This window comes from Sphaerodactylus townsendi, linkage group LG05 (genome assembly GCF_021028975.2).
Source record: "Sphaerodactylus townsendi isolate TG3544 linkage group LG05, MPM_Stown_v2.3, whole genome shotgun sequence".
Classification (NCBI taxonomy): domain Eukaryota; kingdom Metazoa; phylum Chordata; class Lepidosauria; order Squamata; family Sphaerodactylidae; genus Sphaerodactylus; species Sphaerodactylus townsendi.
The window spans coordinates 23,167,351-23,188,800 of NC_059429.1; the positions used below are offsets into that span (position 1 = coordinate 23,167,351).

The following is a 21,450-nucleotide window of genomic DNA, read 5'->3' on the forward strand; positions in this document are numbered from 1 at the left end:
TAATGCTTACTCTTGAGAGTAAAATTCACATAGATTCATACACATATAACACTGATTTGGAATGCTTAGACTTGACAGTAAAATCCACAAGGATTCCTATTCATAGATCACTGCTTTGCGGTGCTTACTCTGGAGAGCAAAATCCACAAGGAATCATTCTTATATATATATCACTGACTTGCAATGCTAATTCTTGAGAGTAAAATACACACACACACACACACACACACACGGATTTTACTCTCAAGAATTAGCATTGCAAGTCAGCGATGTATCCGAATGATTCCTTGGGTATGAATGATTCCTTGTATACACACACACACACACACAGAATCCCAATCCCAGTTTACCGTAGCATGAACGGTTTCCCCCAAATTTCTGAATTAGATTTGCCTTTTACAGTGGAATATATTAATATGAGTGACAAGCCCCGCCCCCTCATCGTCTGGCGGAAGCGTGGCCTCTGCCCCTGCAGACAGGGAGTCCGCATCGCGTGACGTCAGCGCGCCCGGCTGGCCCCCGTCACGTGAGAGGGGTTCCTGAGGCCGATTCTCGGTGGGCGGAGAGATGGTGCTGTGACTGCTTCGACCGCCCGGGAGGGAGTTTGAGAGGGTCGAAGGAAGCGAGCGGAGCCGAGCGGGGATCCAGGGATCCGGTGGCCCAGCCTTGGCGGGGATCCTCGTCACGTTGTGAGGAGAGGCCCGGAGATGTCCATGGAGGACCCCTTCTTTGTGGTGAAAGGGTGGGTGGCTGCTGGGCGAAGAAGGGGGCGAGGGCGGCGGCTTGGTCAGGGCCTCCCTCTTAGCAAGGACGCCGATGCGTGTTTGTCTGCACGTATGAACGCGGGACACTGGCTCAGACATCACGTGTACGTTAGGGGAGCCAGAAGTGGGCTGCACTCTCTTGGCGGGGAAGTTTATTTATTTGAACACTTACTCCCGGATATTCCTCTCAGCAGGGATCCTGAGTGGCTTGAATCGCCATTCTCCCCCCTCTCTCATTATCATCTTCAGAACAACAGGTCTGCGAGGTAGGCTAAGCTGAGAGAGCGACTAGGTGAAGGTCACCCAGCAAGCGGGGATCCTGGATCTGCTAGACCCCAATCCTGTAATGGCAAACCTTTTGGGCTAACTTTGGAAAATGCGTAACTGGACTCCTCTGGTGTGCTACCCCTCTCCCTAACAAAAGAGAAATAATTGTTGATTTGTTTTAAAGAATACAGTCCAACCATCAAATAACTACAGGAATGACTGGGTCAGTATGACCCAGACAGGGAGAATAGTTGTTGCTGGGTGTTGGTGAATGCAGGCGTATCGCTCAAAATGTTGTGGTGTGCAACCTTTGACACACATGTCAAAAGTTTGCCATTACAGTCCCAGGCCAATGCTCTTAACTACTACACTATGTGGGGTCTCAGATCTGAATGCTCCCCCCACCCCCAAACTAAAAAACCCTCATTTTAATTAAAAGAATAGGAATCATTAATATAACTCTCTATTCCTACTATTGTACATTGAAGAAAGAGCTTGTTTTGAAACATTGTAGGGGTGCATTCAGGAAAAAAAGAGGGTAATATCTGCAAAATTGAGAGCTATGGGTCTTGAGTGGCTGGAAGGGGTCTGGTTTCAGTCCCCACTGGTAGGTTATGCAGTCCCCATTGAGGCATGGAGTTTACGGAATGGCCTTGACCATGCCCCCTAACCTAAATCATAGGGTTGCAGTGAGGATAAAAATGAGTGAGGACAGAATGAAGTCTTTGTTGGAAGGATGAGATTAAAATGCCCTTCTTTGTTCCATGCAATGGGCAGAAGTGCTTTTCTATGGAGTTGGACTGTCTCACTCCACATTGCTCTCCCTGATTAGCAATTGGTGGGTCTAAGGCAGGGGTAGGGAACCTGCGGCTCTCCAGATGAGCCTGAATTAGAATTACTCTACTGCCCCTGCCTACATGGCCAACTGGCTACAGCTGACAGAGGCTGATGGGAATTGTAGTTCCTGAACATCTGGAGAGCCGCAGGTTCCCTACCCCTGGTCTAAGGAGTTTGCCTGGGGTTGGATCATGGTGCAGAAAGTTATTAAAACTGGCAAATATATCTTCAGTCGGGGACAGCGCATGCGCTTGTGGGGAGAAAAGGTGGTTAAAAGCTGTTACGTGGGTCTTGTTCTTATCCATCCTATATCTTTGTCAGCTTCCACTGTCTAGGACTTCGTGTAATCTGGTGCTCTGCTTAGATATATATAACTTGTCCCTGAACAACACATAATTATATGAAATGCTGCTGAGTATGTTTATAGGTGTCAAACTCGTGCCCCTCCAGATGTTATGGACTACAGTTCCCATCATCCCCTGCCAGCATGATGCTGGCAGGGGATGATGGGAATTGTAGTCCACAACATCTGGTGGGCTGCAAGTTTGACACCTGGTTGCACCCAGCATGGAACATTAAAGGGTCCCAACATTCTGCTTTTGGAAATTAAACGCTACCCAGCACGTTCTGCTGCATTGGCTTTCAGCCCCCTCCCCCTTGACAGTCTCCGTGAAGCTTCTATTTCATGCACATTGTTTTTTTAAATGCACAGACTGAAATATTATTTAGTCTAGTTATAATTCTGGCTTATCTAACTTGAGCACACTCTGCTAGAGTGAAGGTGTAGTTCTTATCCATCTGTTGCATCCCGCCCAGCTGTTGTCCTGCTATTTCCTAGTATTGAATGCATTCTTTTATGTTCCTGGGAAACACACACACTACATATTCACTGATGAAATTTATGTCCCATATGTATGGCTGCAAGGGCCTGCTGCTGTACAGAACGTGGTTTGAGCATCCATGATAGAATATTGCCTGTGTTCAATGTATTGTCGAAGGCTTTCACGGCCGGATTCAACTGGTTGTGATGGGTTTTCCAGGCTGTGTAGCCGTGGTCTGGTTTCCTAACGTTTCCTAACGTTTCGCTTGATTCTGTGGCTGGCATCTTCAGAGTTGCATCACAGGGAAGTCCAGTGTGTAACAGACTAACAGTGTGTAATTGGACACAGTGTGTAAAAGACTTCCCTCTGTGATACACTTCTGAAGATGCCAACAACAGATACAGGCAAAATGTTAGGAACAAGATCTACCAGACCATGGCCACACAGCCAGAAAAACCCACCACAACCAATTGCCTGTGTTGATTAGCACAGCCTGTAGATGAGTATATTCAAACAAAATTGTGTTTGAACTTAGTAGTAGAAGTAGTAGCAAACCAGCCATAGATTTCAGTTTGGCATTCCCAAGTCCATAGTGATGTTGTCGTGTATCAAATTAATGTGACCTAACTTTTTGGTTTTTTGCTTCCAGGGAGGTCCAGAAGGCAGTGAATACTGCCCAGGGACTGTTCCAAAGATGGACAGAGCTCTTGCAAGATCCGTGCACAGCTACAAGAGAAGAAATTGACTGGACCACCAATGAGCTAAGGAACAACCTAAGAAGCATTGAATGGGATCTTGAAGACTTAGATGAAACTATTAATATCCTTTAGATTCTCAGATCAGTAGATGCATGAATCTCCTCAAGAGACTAGTACAGTTTTTGCACAAGAAGTTAATGAATAGGCTAGTCTTGATATAAATATTGTTTAAGTTAAAAAATGCATTCATTGTATAAGAAGCTATGCATGCCCCCTATGCATGCACCGGGTCTTTACAGACCCATGGGGTGACATCAGATCACAATGTTTACTAGGCAGACTACATTTTAGGGGTGGTTTACCATTGCCTTCTCCAGCCATCTGCACTTTACTCTCCAGCAAGCTGGGTACCTATGTGACCTGCCTCAAAAAGATGGAAGGCTGAGTCAAGCTTGAGGCAGCTATTTGAAACTGACCTCTGTTGGGATCAAATTTAGGTCACGAGCAGAGCTTTTAAATGCAGTTCCATTCTGTGCCCTGGAGTTCCTATATATAAGAAGCATAGACGGTATTAAATGCAGAGATTTTATGGCTGTGACATGCATTCTGTTAAATGACACACTTAAAAGTCTCAATTAAGGAAGCAAACAAAGCCCCAACCTTGACCAAGGATAGTAGTCAGGAGAAAGTATTTGATAAGGGCTCTATTAATAATGGGTTAGATATGAGGGACTATGTATGAGATGTTATCCCCTTAACTGGCTGTTCCCAACGCATAGTTGAAGCAAATCCCCGGAAATTCAACCTTGATGCAACAGAACTGGGTGTGAGAAAAGCTTTTATCACAAGCACCCGGCAGGTGGTCAGGGTAAGGCATTTCAGTTTCATAAACCGAGAAAGACCTCAACAATGCAAAGCGAGGAAATAATGGCCGCTTAGAGCAGCTGGAGGGGGAAGACAGCCTCTAATTCACCGAGAGATTAAGAGGAAACACAGCCTATCGCTGAAAACTGCTACAGTTGTACAAGAATAAACAAGACAGCGATTGTGAAACAGTCAATTCAAGGACAGATCTTCCATAAAAAATAGCCTGTGTCTGCGTTGTGATAAAAAACCTGAAAGCGGGGAGGAAGGCTTAAAGACAGTGGCGAGTAGTATGTCTTTAAGAACTTTTTGTGTATTCATGACATCACAGAATCATGCTCAAAAGCTAAATCACAGTTCAGAGGAACTATTCAGCATCTTTCTCACCTGATGTATTCAGGCCCTTGTGGGTGGCTTCAGATTCAAAAATCTCTGGAAAGTATAAGGGAAACAGCAGTGTTCTGTTAGCCGGGAAGGAAAGAGTGCATTTCCTTGGGAAAATGGGAGAAAGTGTTGCCTAAGTGTTCCCTGCCCTTTGTAAAGAATTAACAGACTATAGCGGTAGGTCATTAGCTGGAGCTGCGAATGGGCATTTATCTCCCATGAAGCATCAACATCATAGCAGAAAACGCACCATAATTGAATAGTTTCAGTGACACTTAAAAATAAATGTAGGCTGTGCAAGGCCCTAATTTAGATTGGTGTCATACAGGGAGAAGGAAAAGTTTAATTCTTCTGACTTTGCATAGTTTTGCCAGTTGCCATCCATGCCTTGTTCTGTTACTAACCTTTTGGAGAGGTGGGGGGTGGGGAGATGAATAGCTACTTTAAATAGTTAATGGCAAGGGTTGCAGTGGTTTAAGTTAACAAAAATCTTGTGGAGGTTGATGAATTTATTTATTTATTATATACCGCCCTACCCCCGAAGGTAGCCAGGGGTCTGCAACCAATTGGCCATGGTGGCAGGGGCTGATGGGAATTGTAGTCCATGAACATCTGGAGAGCCATAGATTGCAGACCCCTGAATTAAGCCCCTCTCCATGCAGCTCTGGTTCAAGTCAAGGGCCTGCCTCACTGAAATTGCCCTTTAGAAGATGCTGAGAAACATGATCTCCATGTTGTCTAATTTGGCCTGTCAATTTGGTGCTGAATTGGGAGCCAGGGCTGCACCAAATTGCCTCTCCCTGTCCTCTTTCTGTTGAGCAATAAAACAGTAATGTTGCTTGCTGTAGCAGGCAGGGAAGTTGGGCAGAGGAAGCCATCTCTGCTTTGTCTCCCTATTCAGTCCTAAAGGGGGAAGTGGGAACCTCTGTGATGCAGTCTGGCAACTCAGATATTGCTGTATTGGAGATTCTTCACGCGCTCGTCTCTGAAGACTTAACGGTACTTGAACTTGAAATGTACTTTTGATCCAAGCTGCTTTTTTTCCCCAGTGGCCTTCATTTTGCAGCTGTTATGTACAAAGTTATCAGCAAAGAAACCCACATTTGGTTCTGTAAAGCTGTGTTATGGGGTTATTTCAGGAGTTGGTCATTGCCCACCATTGTGATATCTGTGATGCACATGCCCTGGGTTCAAAACTACGGGAGCCACTGTGAGCCGTTATTAGTATACAAGAGTGCCTCAATACTACTTAACCTTCTGGTTTTTCTACCAGACTTGCTAATTTGACTTCAAACTTAGGAATAAGTATCCCGGTCTGGCACTGCAGAAAGCTGGTGTGACCAAACTTTAAAAAAGGAACTGAGGCCTGAAGTTGGGATGTCTACAGTTCTCTAGCCAGTCAGCGTTCCTGATTTAAGAATGCACTTTTTTGACAGGACATGAAGGATCAAATGTCGAATACTTCTGTTCAAGCACTAGCTGAAAGGAAGAACAGACAGGTGAGTATCGCTGCTGGGTTGTCTTCTGTTATGTTTGGTTATGGTTGCACTCTTGATATTGAGTGTCAAGTTTCTTGAAGGAGTGCATATGAGGAAGCTGGGGCAGCAAGCCTTGCTCAGCAGGGCATGACAGGTCTGCCTAAAATAGAGGAACATTTGCTTGCATTCTGTTGCTTGCAGTTCGTGCATTTTCCTTGAGACTCATAGGGAAATTCATGGTTTGCTCAAGGTGATCTCCTCCGATCAGGCAAATGTAAGGTCTACCCTAGGAAGCTATGAATTCTGGCTTTTGGAATTAGCCGTCGTTTTTATGGAAGGCTAGCAATGGTAACAGCTCCTTCTCTGTCACGGTGAGGAGGGGGAGATTACGGTGACAGTCTTTAGGGCGTTTCCTGTGCAAATGATGTTTATCTGGAGCCCTTGCCTAATAATTCCAAGCAAGAAAAGTTACCTAGTCACACATTTGGAGGTGATGTAGAAACTGAACCCCAGACTTTATGTTGCTTTTGTTTGTGAAATTCTGCTGTAAAGAAGCTAGGCAACATGGCTCCTGGAAATCACTGTCCGGAATTGGCAAGTTAAATAAACTGAGAATTTAGCCCAGTTTTGCTTACCGCAATTTTGACATTCCATCGGTGACACCCTTCTTACTCATTGGCGCTTTGATGTTGATGTGGTATTGTGTTAGCATCTCCTAAGCTTCCAATTCATCACCTACTGCCTTCTGTTTGTTTTAATACTATCCATAACAAGAAATAAGTAGATACTAATTACGGCATATTACTTGATGCATTTCTCCTTGAGAGTGGCTTTGGGGATATGATTGCAGATTGCTAAAATTGTTCCCCCTTTAATTTGTGATGTGCAGGTGCTTCTAGGAGAAAGTGGTACACACAGCTGGAGTTCTGGGACTGACAAGTATAGCCGCTTGGATCGAGAACTGCAGTCAGCAAATTCACACTTCATTGAGGATCAGCAAGCACAGCAGCAGGTAAACCCGTTCCTGTGGCCAGTTGTTACCCTGGGAGACATTCACTGGGGGTCTTGTGAAAACACAAGCAGGAAAGGTGATGTGAGAGTCAAATAATAAGTGTACGAATATGGTTTTTGAGAAGTAAAATTAGATTTGACTGGAATTTATATGCTGGGATCTAGATAAAAATATTTTATCGATTTGTTGTGTGTATGCCTCTCTGAGACCATATGGGGAAGGGCGGTCTAAAATAAATCAATAAAACGACTGGCAGTTGGGTCCGGAAGTTCTTGTTTGGTTGGGATCAGGTGCTAATAATTCTGCCCTCAGAATTGCACTTTCCATGATACTAGGTGAGATTCCCAGGTGTGCATAGCCCAGCTGTGTTATGGGCTTGCCTGGGATAGAGATAAAAGAAAGTGGCAGGAAGAGAGCCTTTTTCTGGGAAGTGATTAGCCAGGGGTGGTGCTGCTTGGGAAGGAAGAGTACTGTCAGTTTGCTAGCATTATGCGCTGTTAAGCTCTTTTCAGTAGATCACGTTAAGAGCTTGGGGGTGCTCTTGACCCGGCCTTGTCAATGGATAAGCAGGTTGGCTCTGTTGCTAGGAGCGCCTTCTTTCAGTTACATCTAGCTTGTAAGCTGGCCTCTCATTTAGACTTGGCAGCAGTTGGGTCATGGGCCTTTTCTGTGGTAGGTGCATTCTGCCCTAGGTTCATTCCTCTGGAATGGCCTGCCTATGGGGGTGCAGAGGACCCTTTCATTTGCAGTAACCAGAAAGAAGGTTTTGTTCCCGAGGGTATTTGATGGGCAGTGAACTGTTTTGAGAGATTTGGTGGTGTGGTTTTTATCTTCTCGATCGATAGATGTGATCACTTCAGGTCTTTGCACTTTTTGCAGCTGTGTTAGCTGTTCTGAGTCTGAGGAGGCAAGGTGCAACATAAATTCTTTAAACAACAAAAACAGTCTTGGTACCAGCAGCCGTTTGTCATCAGTGAAATCACTCAGCTCCTTCAGCAAGGGAAATAATGCCAGCTGGTGCCTATCTGTAGTCAAGTAGGGATCAGCTGGCACACAAGTAACATAATACAGAATATTTAAAACATTTACCCACTAAATAATCAATCGATCAGTCAAGACTTATTCACAGTCCGAGACAAGCACAGGATAAAACAAGATAAAATTTAAAATACATCAGTTAAGTAAGATAAAGTACACATTAGAACAATAGAATTACTTTAGCTATCAGTAGAATTAACCAGGGGGCTCCTGTTCTTGCATTCTGACCAAATTTTGCAACATGGCACAGAATTTCAGGCTTCTTATCAGAGAGCATCTGCGAAAGACAAAACAATCTGTGTCTCCCTGGATTGGCTATGAGTATTGGAGTGATATAAACACCATGAGTATGGTTGTAATTAGCACAGTACCAATTAAGAAAGACCATGGCTTACCTGTGCCAGTGCAGTATAAGAGTTAGCTCAATGGTTTTCCACCTTGGAGCAGCAAGTCTCGCTCAGTTCAAGCAACATCACATTATTGAGAGTCTTAACAGTCTGCTCTGTAGACACTTTGTCATATCACACTTCAAGATGCACTTGAGGCAGCCTACAAATTGCATAATCGCACTTAATTTTTTTAAAAAGCTGCCAAGTAGTACAAACATCCAAACTGGCAGATTAGGTGTTTAGCGCCCTGATACCTCTCCAAACAGACCTTACAGTCCCTTCTCTGTTGACCCTCAGATCTTCTTCATGAGTCAATTCCAGGACCCTGGGCCAGTCACTGCAACAAATAAAACAGAACCCTTGGCGGATTTGGCTGGACTCTGCATGCAGTGATGGGATGGGGTGGGAGGCTCCCAATTAAAATGGGTGTGTGTGGGGGGGGAGGTCATGGTCTTGGAGGAATTATGTTTTCTTCTGAGCTCACTACAACTGAGTGCATTTTACTGTTAGTCTCTAGAAAAAGTGAAATTTTGAAAAGAGAATTGCTGGGATAGGAATCTGGAAGCACATATATTTGGCCCTACGTTCTCTTCATAGAAGATCCCCATTTTTTAATCTTTGAGAAGTAGTCTGTGGACAGTTATGAATTTACCTAAATTGGCTGGACACGAAGCTGTGATTAGAACTCTGGATTCAAAAGCCAAATGGATACATGATTTTAACTATGTATTTCCCCTCCCCTTTTTAAACGCAGTTAATCATTGAGCAGCAAGATGAACAGTTGGAGCTGGTCTCTGGCAGCATTGGTGTTCTAAAGAACATGTCCCAGCGCATTGGAGGGGAACTGGATGAACAAGCAGTGTGAGTCTTGGAACAAATTTGTCATTGAGTACAGCACTATCAACAACAGCCTTCCTAGCAGTGAGATGTAGTTTTTGGTCAACTTTCAAGAAGCATCAGGCTGGCCGGTGCTGGAAACTGGAGTCTGCAGTAGAACGACCTTTGTTCCAGTCATTCATGCTTTTTATATCCTTAGCCCAAACCTAATACAATCAGATGTTTAGAGTTAGCGATAGTTTAGATATCTCTCCCCTCTTTGCCCCAGAACAAAAATAGTTCGTGTCTAAAAATAGATACCTGACTTAAACAAAGCAGGGTCTTGCCGGTTGTTTGGCCTTTGAGAATTGTGACTATTTACATCTGGTTTCCTTGCCATGATGAGATACAATATGTGTGTTCGAGGCTGAACCAACAATAAGTCTGACTCATCATGCTGAAGTTGGGAAGGCCAAACAATTTGGGTTTGTGCTTCGTAGGGAAACAAGTCTTACACTAAAATAACGAAGTCCAAAAGTTTCTAGTACTTTGGAAAGAGGAGCAGAAGGAAAAAATCTGAAACGGAATGGGAAGGAATCTTATTAAGTCTCTTTTACCTGCATAGAAACAAAATTCTTTTCCTGGAGGCCTCTGTGTCTTAGAAAGCAGCTTTAAGCAAGCAGTGCATTGACAATTTGAGTGGTTCCACAGCCTGTTCCTGTAATTCCTCTCTGTAGGAGAAAAGTGGTTTATATTATAGACCTTAACTTCCAGGCTACTGGGAGGCCTGCTTCCCTTCTCCCACAAAACTATATATCCAGGTATTGCATGAGCACAGGTGTGCTTTTATTGTTTGTTGTGGCCTCAAGGCCTCACTTTAGCGGTCTCCCTACAAGGTTCCACTTGTAAGCCATGTTCGTCTGTCTGTAATGGTAGAAAAGAGCACCTTAAAGACTAACAAAATTTCTCAACTTTCGTGAGTCATAGGCCCATTATACATAGAATGCTTACCTTGGGGCTCTTCACTGCACAGTGGGCTTGTAGTGGGGTCTCCTCACGTTTCTCTGTTTACACGTGAGGAGGCACTTACTGTGCTGCTGGTCTGCTAAACTCTCCAGGGTCTGCTTTTCCTGGTTCTCTTAAATCCACCCATCAACTCACTCTTAAAAGCACAGATCTCATCACACCTGGTAGTCTAAAGATTGCTGGCTTTGTAAAAGTCTTTAAATTACTGTTACATCGATATTGCTGTTGTTGCAGTTATATCAATATTGCAGCCCTTTTCAAAAATAATCCCCACCCCCAAATGAAAGAGACAAAGTAATTTCCTGGACCACATGCTGCTGAACAAGGGCCCATGTCCTAGAGCTGATATTCTCTCCCCTTCCCTTCCCTTCCACATACACATATATATATTTCCTGCTGCTGCTGCTGCTGCTGCAGGAGGAGAGAGAGGCTTGTTATTTTGATAGTCCTGGATTATATCTATAATTATTTTGATGGGTCTAATATAGTACAAATGCCTCAGGTGGGGCTTGAGGAAAGATGTCTGTACAATATATCTTACTGCAATGGACACTCACCCCTTTAGTGCAGCAGACACCTTGTGCATAATAACCATACTCTCGTGGTATCTGAAGAAGTGATCTGTGACTCATGAAAGCGCATACCCTGCCAGAAATTTTGTTAGTTGTTGAGGTACTATTGGACTCTAGTTCTTTTATACCCCTTACAATAGACTATATCCTGCCCTTCCAAGGACTTGACATGAAACATTAAATGAATGCCATGTCAAAACCAAGCTGTGTTGCAGTAAGGAAGTTAATGGAAGCAGCAACCTTTACAAACAATATCTTTAGCTTGGGTTTCCTGACTAAAAAGCCGTACCAACCCCAGAAGCCCTCACATTCTCTTGACTAAATGGATATGAGAGAGAAAGTAAGTCAGGCAATCTTGCCATAACTAAAGTTGCTTCTCCTTGTTTCTATTTAATGTCTGTGGCTTTTTTTGTACCGGGGAGGCTATAGAGTTAAACATTTTAGGTTTATAGTAACAGTTAAATAGAATCTTAATGCTTCTGGGATTGAGATAATTTCATTTTTTTAATGACTGAAAATCTCAGAACTTTCATGGGGGGTAATGAACAGAATCCACCAAGTAAATATTTTTGTCCGTCTTTCACTATGGCCCATATTTTAGAAAGCACTTTGTTAACAATCTACAGGAGAGAGAGTTGGAGACACATTATACGTTTCCTATTAAAATTTTTTCACTGCAACTTCAGGGAATTTCAAATTTGATCAGAGCAATGGTGAGAGAGGGAGACAAGGAAGATGATTACTCCCGCCCCGCAGCTGCTGCCTTACCAGCGTGGTTTGGTGGTTAAGAGAAGGTGGATTCTAATCTGGAGAACCAGGTTTGATTCCCACTCCTCCACCTGAGTGGCAGAGGCTCATCTGGTGAACCAGATGTGTTTCCGCACTCCTACATTCCTGCAGGGTGACCTTGGGCTAGTCACAGTTGTCTGAGAACTCTCTCAGCCTAACCAACAAGGTGTCTGTTGTGGGGAGAGGAGAGGAAAGGAGTTTGTAAGCCACCTTGAGTCTTCTTACAGGAGAGAAAGGTGGGGTATAAATCCAACTCCTCTTCTTCTTCTTACCGGAGTGGGGAAAAATTATTGGGTCTGTGAATTGTTTCCCTTAAAGGTCGAAAGTTAACCTGGACATGATTCTCAGTGACCAGTCTGTTGGAATGGAACCTTCCACATTTCCTTCCCCTGACTTCAATGCCAAGCCTCTCCTTCCCTATGAATGCAGTGAAGTTTTTTCCACATATTGCAGCCAGTCATCAGCATCAGTTTCTCTTCCTTGTGTTATGTAGTCTCAAAGCCCATAGCTTATTCTGATGGCTTTTCTTTCCCCGCGGCTCCAGCATGCTGGACGACTTCTCTCATGAGCTGGACAGCACTCAGTCACGACTAGACAACGTTATGAAGAAGCTGGCAAAAGTGTCCCATATGACCAGCGGTAAGTTAGCTTGGCATCTAACGGACCTGTGAGAGCGTCCGGTTTATTTGGGTGGCTCTGGAGGTACCAAAATAACAACACTGCTAGCGGAGGTGAAAAAACCGAACAGAGGTAAATATGACACCCCGCTTAGCAACCTCAATATTACAGAGTTCAAAAAATCCTGTAATAGTGTAGAAAAATAAATATAATAACCAGTTATCCATTCATACATACACCTCATTCATACCAACACTCAAACATCCTATATCCCCTCTTACCTCTGGCTTGGAGGTACCACAAGGCCAGCTGTCTGCCTGAGGACCCTGGCACAATTTAGTCTCCTAGTCAGACGAGCACAATCTTAAGTAACTAATACAGGTCTGTTGATGCAACAAATCTTTTGTATTTTGTATCTGCCTATTGTATCTGTATTTTTGCATGCTAGTGCAAATTCTTGAAAACCTCATCCCGTGCCCTCCCTCCCCAAGTACTGGATTCATTCCTTCTGTTGAGGGATACGAAGAACAGAACCTCAGTTGCTACCATCCAGATCGTTTGGGGCATAGTAATCATCTGACAGGGGAGGATGTCATTCTCTGAAGAGATTTAATCTATAAGCTGTCTTCCACACTGGATTTCAGGGAATGCTAGGTTTCTTTGATAGCTTTTTAGGAGTTTTTTTCTGGGAAGAGATCAGTAACACTCGTCTCCACTCTTCCTCACTGCTATGGATGTGTCCTTGCAGTTGGAGCCACATGAGAGATTGCTGGTTGTGTTTTAGGGGGCATCCATCAGATGGGCAGAGATTTTATGGGACACAAAAGCATAGCTTGAAGTTAGAACTCTTGCAAATTGCTGCACTAGAACATTGTAAAATGAATTGAGAAAGCTAAGACTTTTGCCGCCTGTTTGGTGATCAGCCTTGATGAATTTAGAAAAACAAACAACTGAAGTTCTGCTGCATATTAGAACATCTAGAACTAGTATCAAGGACAGGAGTCTCAGACTCAGTGGTTTATCTGTCTAGAGGTTATCAGAGCACTGAATCCAAAAGAAAACACTTTCAGTGTTTCTAGTTCTTAAGTCAGATCTGCATTGGAGTGTTGTGGATTTTTCAGACTGTATGACCGTGTTTTGAGAAGCATTTTCTCCTGATGTTTCGCCTGCATCTGTGGCTGGCATCTTCAGAGGATCCTCTGAAGATGCCAGCCACACACACAGGCGAAACGTCGGAAGAAAATGCTACTGGAAGACAGCCGTACAGCCCGGAAAACCCACAACACTCCAGTGATTTTGGCCGTGAAAGCCTTCGATGATGCACCGATCTGCATTGTTTGGAGGCTGTCGCTGGAAAGGCCTCGGGCAAAGCTACCTCCTCTCTGGCTGCAGCTCAGGTTCTAGTACTGCTCCAAATGGATGTTCTAGGACGCACCGGGCTAATCTACACACTTTCCATTGCAGATCGGCGACAGTGGTGTGCAATTATCATTCTCTTCACGATCCTGTTGGTGGTGCTTATCTTGTTTTTTGTGTTGTGACGGGATTGGAGTTCAAGTTCCTGTCCTACTTCCTTCTCAGTGAAATCTTAGACACTTTGCATCTCCGAGGCAGAAGACCTGTGCTGGGAGCTTGCTGCTGTGCTCTTCTGTGAGTGACCACCGGTGGCATGAAACTTCTTTCTCTCATGGCTTTACTGCTTATCCTCATCCATGCGCCTGAGGGGGAAAACAAACGGAGGACTAACAAAGGCCCAAGCTCTGCTGTGACAGGAAGCAGCTCTTGCGGATTTCAGACGTCGCAGTTTTTCTTCCCGTGTTCCTCTGCAGAGAGGTGATTCAGAATGGAGAAGCCAACAGATTTGCATCCGTTTGCAGGTATGACCTGCGTTCAGCGATCCATAATTGTCTGCTTGTCAAAGCAAAATTCTCCGCGGTGTTAAAAACCAGCACCTAATGTGTGCGTGCGCCACACGCTCTTTGGGAGTGGGGAGATTCCTTTGCACATGGAATCTCCAGCACTGTCACCCAGTCACCTGGCACTGCCCTGCAAAATAATCGTGGATCCTTAAAAAGAGAAGGGGTGAGGAGCAAAAGCAGCCACTAAACATGGGTATTTACCTCCCTCCAGAACAGGACTGTTTAATCAGGCTACAGTACTTAGAACAAAGTACACCTGGGACTCCAAACATGATTTGTTCAAAAAGGTAGACACTGCTAGGCCTGTAAGTTTTGGAACAAAAGCGAAGATGAATCTTTGCTCATTTTAAGAGCAGGAGCCATTGTACAGGCAGCCACAATCAGCCCTGACGACCGGGTCTGGCCCATAGGCCACGAGTAGAGATCTCTGCTTCCATCCAGTGAAGCAGGCCTGGCTCTCACAGGCTAGAATGACTGAGCTAATCTTGTGTGTCTAGACTGCAACCCTACTATGCTGTCCTACCTCAGGCAGCTATGGTAGGACTCTTGATTTTCAGAGCTTTAGCCTCTGTTTCACTGTGCAGCAAAGCAGAATGCTGGCAAACATACTGTAGCTAAAGTCTCGATTGCTGTTTTTGCATGAATTATTTTTTGGCTTTGGTTATACAAGCCTTCTGAAAAGAGAATCTTGTGCACGGGATAGCTTCATCTTTTAAACAGCTCCTTTCGTTTAGCAAATGAACATTATCTAGTGGAAGCTTGAGAAAAGAACGGCTTACCATGAGCCCGGGCCTCATTCTGTCCCATATTTATAGCTGCTACATCTTAAAGGAGCAGGATTCTGCCTGTGTGGTGCACAAACGTACATCCGATATCTTGAGTAGTCCTGTGCCTTTAGCGTTTTAGAACCTGAAACGTTGGGGCGTTTGCAAAAAAGGAAGCCAATAATTCATCACCATTCCAGTCTTGTGATGTTGTAGAATAGCAACTGTTGACATATTGATTTCTAAGCCTAATTTTGTCATTTTAATAATACAGTAGAATGATGTACTAATGAACAGATGTGCTCCTGGCTGCCCCGGGAGGCTTTTGAAATGGGTAACAGTTTTACAGCCTTCCAGTCTCTCATGGTCGCCTCAGTATCTGCTGGAAAGGCAGCCCCAGTTACCTGGGAGACTTCACAGCCCGCTTTCGGTCAGATGTGGAAGTGCCCAGTTTTCAGACTTCTCTAATACTGTTTCTTGGACTATATATATCTGTTTCTTGGACTATATATATATCTATATATCAAATTCCAGCTGTCTGTTGGGAGTTCTTACCTTTGACACAGTCAGTGAGATTCAGGCATCTTTGAGGAACGTTCCTTTCACAGCTGAGGCTCACAAGTTTCTGATCAACAAGGTTAGTCTGCTGAAAAAAGGGTGATGGGCACGGGATTCCTCTTATTAGGACCTACTAAAACACCTCACAAAGTTTTGCACAAAGTTTTGAGTTCATCATCATGCTGGATGTTACAATAATTAAAGGAGGAAGAAAAAAAGATAGATGTTCCTGGGTTTAAGATTCTTAAGAACTGCCTCGTCAGTCTTTGGTGTCAAAGGCGAATAGACTCGCTTTTAATTGCAAGATTCCAGCTCTTGCATTGTGAAAATAAGCAGACAATGGCAGGTAATTTCATTTGGGGAAACAAATGAGAGTCCAGCAAGGTCCAAATGCCACTCAAAAACCCACGGGAGGATTTCAGTCCAGCTAAATCACAGGACTGGACTTCCTGCATGTCGATTCGAACTTTCTAGTATTCCAGCCTGGCCACTTTGAAATATCAGTCAAGACCCATCTGAACAGGAAGCATCTCTATTATTATCTCTGCACAATTTCACCCTAATCTGGAACTTTCTTTCGTGGTTATTTCCCCTGAAAGCAGGCAAGTCAGGAAAACTTTTCTGGTGAGTTTGTACTCTGTAAGTGCTTGGTCCCTTTAAGAGAGAGTTGGCTTCTCAGCTGCAGCCCACACTTCACGTCGTTACACATTTCTTTGTTTGCGAGTGTCCTCCATGTGAGACCGACCTCAATAGCGTTGGCTTTGCGAAACTGACCTTCCATGGGGAGGCCTGGAACCTGCATGGGTTCCCAGCTGTTTGGATCACATCTGGTGTGGCATTGCCCCCCCTCCAATTTATTTGCAGGCTGGGAGACCCGATTTCCCACACCCTGCTGGGGGAGCAAGCCTGCTTGCACAGCTGGGATCAATTTTGATTGCTTGTTTCTCATCTCTTATTTGAAAGGTCTGGGGGGCAGTAAAGGAGCCAGACAGCTGCAGTTTCCCTGCAAGCACACAATGCCCTCCTCCCCCTTTTCTCTGGTTATTTTATATAGTCTAGTCCGAGGATAAGAGCTCTTGGGCTTTTTTTTTTGGCTGCTAGAATGGCAAAGCCCAACATATTCTGTGGTGTCTGTTCAGCTGGCACTGATCACTAGCATCAGCAATGTTGTTCACCCTTGACAGGTAAGAGTTTGCACTTCCCAGGTGAAACGCAGCAATGTTCGCAAGTTCTAAGGTAGGCAGCAAAGGAGCATAGCTGAAACCCATTTGAAGCACTCCTTTGAATAGTGGTTGTTTTGTAAGTTTAAAGAAAATGCCAGTTAGGGTGTTGTGGGTTTTCCGGGTTGTATGGCCATGTTCCAGTAGCATTCTCTCCTGATGTTTCGCCTGTATCTGTGGCTGGCATCTTCTTCTGAATGGGTTTCAGCTATACAACCCAGAAAACCCACAACACCCTAGTGATTCTGGCTGTGAAATCCTTCCACAATACAAAATGCCAGTTCTTTACTCATGACAGAGTATGGGGGCCCTGCTCTATTATTGTAGCACGCTGAAGCAAAGAGTTCTTCATGTTCAATTAATTGCCTACATTCCTCTGCCCATCATAGCATTAGCACTACAACGTCCTATACTGTATTTCTTCGAGGCTAAGTAAATTCTATAGCTTTCCCCCATATAAATCATGGCTGTCTTTAATAACATACCACCCCTCAAAGAGGGTAGATATTAAACAAAAGTCTGAGAGTCTGAACGTATCTCATTGAATGGTTGGCTTCTCAAAACGGTTTTGACAAAGGGGACTTTTGTGTGTGAAGAAGTCTGGCGTGGCTGCCACTTTGCAACAGGCGATGCTTTTGTTTGAAGCAAATTCTATTAAATGACTAATTTTAGACATAAGGTTAGAAGTTCTAAGGCTTCCTTTCTGAAAGCAGGAGAGCTCCCCTTTCTCCCCAAGGAAGAGCAAAGCCTGACTAAGTCCAGGTGTTTCCAGGGTAAACCTCTCAGCCACTTTCAAGACATAGGCTAAACTTCCCCAATCCCTTTTCCTGGGCTTTCCAACTTCCTACTGAGTTTCGTATGTGCCTTATAGGAAGTGCAGCAAAGAACTGCTAACGGAATAAATCCTGGGGAAATGATTGCACTGAATTTTAGAAATAGGCACCCTCTTGGACAGTCATTCCTGAAGCACAAGTGCATCACTTGAGAAAATGGCTGCAAGAACTTAAATCGCAGAAGGCGTGGCATTGAATGTGCCTCCTTCCATCTGTCCATCATAAGAGTATGTAACCTGGTGCCTGTTAGCACTCAGAGATTGAATGATCTAATATTGCTACCGCCTCTCTGCCCCTAGGGAGGTTACCCACTGTACCTCTGCCTGAATCACTACTGTGGGTATGCTTCCTAATCTTGTAGGCTGTATGAGCAGCCTCTGATTGTAAACGCAGAAAAGTACTCCGGTTAGACATCAAAATCTGGAAAAACACTGCATTTGTTCAAAAACTCTTCAGCCCTTTTTTGCATGGAGATCTGCATGCAGCTTATTACCCAACAGGTTGTCTGACTGTGGCTGTTTCCCCTGGTTAAAAATGATTCAGTGTCATCAGTCTTTTTATGCACCAGTGTCACCATGCCGTAGCGTACGCCTGTGATAAGAGCGTGACTGCGTGGGCCCCTGGATGGTGGTTTAAACAGGGATGAAAAGTTAATTCCAGGCAGGTTGGAAGATCCGCCTCCTTAGTGGCAGCGTCTCTAACATGCTTGAACACAGCTGAGGCTTCACTTGTAGCGACAAGCAGGAGCTGCCTGTTCGTTGCTGTTTATGTTTTTTTCCCCCTAACGTTCTCCTCCGTATTCATCGAAAACACTGCCCCATTGTTCCGTTCGTGAACACGTACGGAGTTGCTGCCGAAGCCACAGACCTGGGGGTGGACACCAGCTGCCTGTTCTCACGTCCCCGCCCCCTCCCCTCCCCCTGAGAATAGTGGAGTAAACATGTCTGTAGCTTTACCCTTAATGCCTACACAGTTCTTTTGTGAGGCGAAACTCTGCTTTCCCCAGATCCTTCTCTGCCCTGCTGCGGCTTCTGAGTTGTTGCGATTCTGCAGCTTCCTCGTGGTTAAAAATGCCCTGAAGGAAAAACAGAGGTGGACTGTGATTGAAGGCTGACCAGACACTAGGAGCAGTTGAGAGGGGAAAGGGGCTGTCTTTTCCCTTTGCAGCTGCTTCAGGGTCAGTGATAGCCCAGTGACCCCATGCCATCACACAGCCTCGGGCAACAGAGGACGGCTTGGGCCACTTAAAGTAGAACCATATGTGAAAGGGAACATTTTGCCAGGTGCGACATGCCCCGCAGGTCAAGAAGCTAAAATCCTTCATTCAGATCTCACCTGCCCTGTGAGCACCACCAGGTAGCCATTGGCAAGCCCTTGTGGCTGAACCTTCAGTCTCCTTCTCCCCATTGAGAAGAAGGATTACTGATAACGTCTGTAAGGGGAATTGAATGCCCGAAAACTGTTGAGTGTTGTCTTGCGTGGCTCTTAGAGGAAAAACAGCTCAGTGCCCAAGAGGTAGTTTAGGTAAAGGGGATTTTAAGAGGGCCCTGCTTCCCTTTAGTCAGCTTATGTGACTGAGGCACAGTCTCCCCCACCCCTACAAGTGGCAGGGAGCTCCCTTCCACCTGCTGCTAAGTTCCAAACCTGAATACAGTTTGGAGCCACTAATGGGAAAGACTTGTGGCTCCTCAGGCATTGCAAAGGGAGAATTCACTTCCCTCCTCCAGGAGCCTAGCCGGGTGAACAGGAACAATTCGTCTGGTTTCAAACAGATGATTTTCTTATTCTTAGAAGGGAAATTCTTTTAAATAATTAAACCAAGCATTGTTTTTTACCTGGTTCTTGTACCTGTTTCTGCTGGTAATAGCTTGTGTGTATAAAATGCCGTCAAGTCACAGCTGACATACGGCAACCCCAGCAAGGGGCTTGCGAGGCAAGTGGGAAGCAGAGGTGGTTTGCCGTTGCCTCCCTCAGCAAAGGCTCCTTGGGTGGTCTCCTTCCCAAGTGTTGACCCTGCTTAGCTTCTAACATCTGACACGATCGGGCTGTGCCATGTCGCCTTCCCTTCCAGGAGCAGATTACTTTGGCCTTAATATATCCACTTTCATTGATCCATTGTGTGTTGAGTTAATCAAACATGGTGGGTGGTGCTGTTAAAAGTGGCTTGCTTACTTAACCACCCAATCTGACTGAACCTTACTTGCTTACTTAACCACCCAACCCCACTGAAGTGGGGGGAAGAAAAACTACAGTGGAGAAGATCTTTGCTATTGTGGATAAGGCAAAAATCTTCATTAGCCACCCAAAAGAAAGGTGCATGTGTGGGAAGGTACCTTCCTAGGGAAAGGAGACATATCAATATAGCATCTGAGGAACAGGTTAGCAAGGAAGAGGCATGCCTAGCTAGTATCTGGAATGAACTGTGAAGGCAATCTTTGGCCACCCTTTTGGGAAAAAGCTGGAGGAGGGGGTGGTTGGGAGGAGAGATGGGGGGGGGGTCGCAGCAGAGCTCTTCGGTTGAAAGGGCAAGGGAGAGAGAATGGGTCTTGCATTGGCAGCTAAAAATAGTGTGACTCCGAGAAGTGGTCAACCACTGTTTCCTATTCTTGCTGTTGGAATCATGTTATTTGTGTATAAATGAAAAGAGACACAGAAAAGATCTTCCTGCAGTATTAAAAGTGGAAAATTGACTTACCGCCTGTGGTGTTTTGATTGTATTTGAGCTGGGGGTGGTTTTGCAACCTCCGCAAAAGTCTGAGAATGGGGGTGGGGGAGGGGGTAGAACTTGCTTTGAATTAGTTGGTTCCAAATCCAAGAACCTCAACAGGACAAACATTGAGTATTCATGCTGCACTGTTCTGAAAAGCATCATTGTTATTCAATATCACTGTTCCAATTACTTCATGATTGAAAGGCCATTTGAACCTGGATCTTTCCTATCAATAGCACCAGCATACTACCATGCTGAACTCTAGTGCAAATCTATTGAATCAGCTTTGAGCAACTGCGGGCCAACCTACTCCAGACCTCTACTCCCAGCTGGTTCTTCTTTGTATGCAGGGAACTTCAAAATACATTTTTGTAACCCATTCCTTGGATCAGGTGCCAGTCGCGATACACGGCACGTGAGGATCTACACTGCAACAGACCAATGGTCCTACATGCCATTTCCAACTATATCGCTCAGATGCCCACAGGCAAGATCTACTTGCTTCAGCTCTCCCTTACAGACTAGCATAGCAACTCAGTAGACTCATTTTGTTGAAACATAACATTTAAAAAAAATATTGGGGATACAGAGAAATCCATATTAGATCTACCCTACTGAGAGCCAGCGTGGTGTAGTGGTTAAGAGCAGGTGCACTCTAATCTGAAGAATTGGGTTTGATTCCCCGCTCTGCCACTTGAGCTGTGGAGGCTTATCTGGTGAACCAGGTTAGCTTGTGCATTCCAACACATGTCAGCTGGGTGACTTTGGGCTAGTCACAATTCTTCAGAGCTTTCTCAGCCCCACCTACCTCACAGGGTGTTTGTTGTGGAGCGGGGAGGGAAAGGAGATTGTAAGCCTGTTTGGGTCTTCTTACAGAAGAAAAAAAGGGGGGGATAATCCAAACTCTTCTCTTCTACCCATCCCCCTTGCTGCTTGTTAGAGGAAGACCCCCGCCAAGTAGGGCAGTCCAGCGTGGCCATCTGTGAAGCAGAACTGCTAAGCAGGGAGGGGAGAAGCAGTTGGGTGCCCGAACCTGCAGCTCCTGGAAGCCTCGCCAGGATTGTGATGCCAAG

At 44.9% G+C, this 21,450-nt stretch overlaps 1 protein-coding gene across 1 annotated transcript; it reads left to right on the forward strand.

The window, feature by feature from the left end:
• The first annotated feature begins 545 nt into the window (after positions 1–545).
• Positions 546–20,357, forward strand: STX6 (syntaxin 6). The gene is made up of 8 exons (XM_048497024.1): positions 546–742; positions 3,339–3,508; positions 4,161–4,255; positions 6,072–6,134; positions 7,003–7,125; positions 9,307–9,413; positions 12,300–12,394; positions 13,838–20,357. Exons 1-8 carry the CDS (start codon positions 708–710, stop codon positions 13,912–13,914), a joined length of 765 nt encoding a protein of 254 aa, XP_048352981.1. The 5' UTR covers positions 546–707; the 3' UTR covers positions 13,915–20,357.
• Positions 20,358–21,450: the final 1,093 nt, after the last annotated feature.

Bases quoted from the DNA above. Each gene is read 5' to 3' on its own strand.
- STX6 (XM_048497024.1), top strand. From the start codon at position 708: ATGTCCATGGAGGACCCCTTCTTTGTGGTGAAAGG. The intron at 743-3,338 runs GTGGGTGGCTGC...TTTTGCTTCCAG, and splicing joins CCCTTCTTTGTGGTGAAAGG to GGAGGTCCAGAAGGCAGTGA. The intron at 6,135-7,002 runs GTGAGTATCGCT...TGTGATGTGCAG, and splicing joins CTGAAAGGAAGAACAGACAG to GTGCTTCTAGGAGAAAGTGG.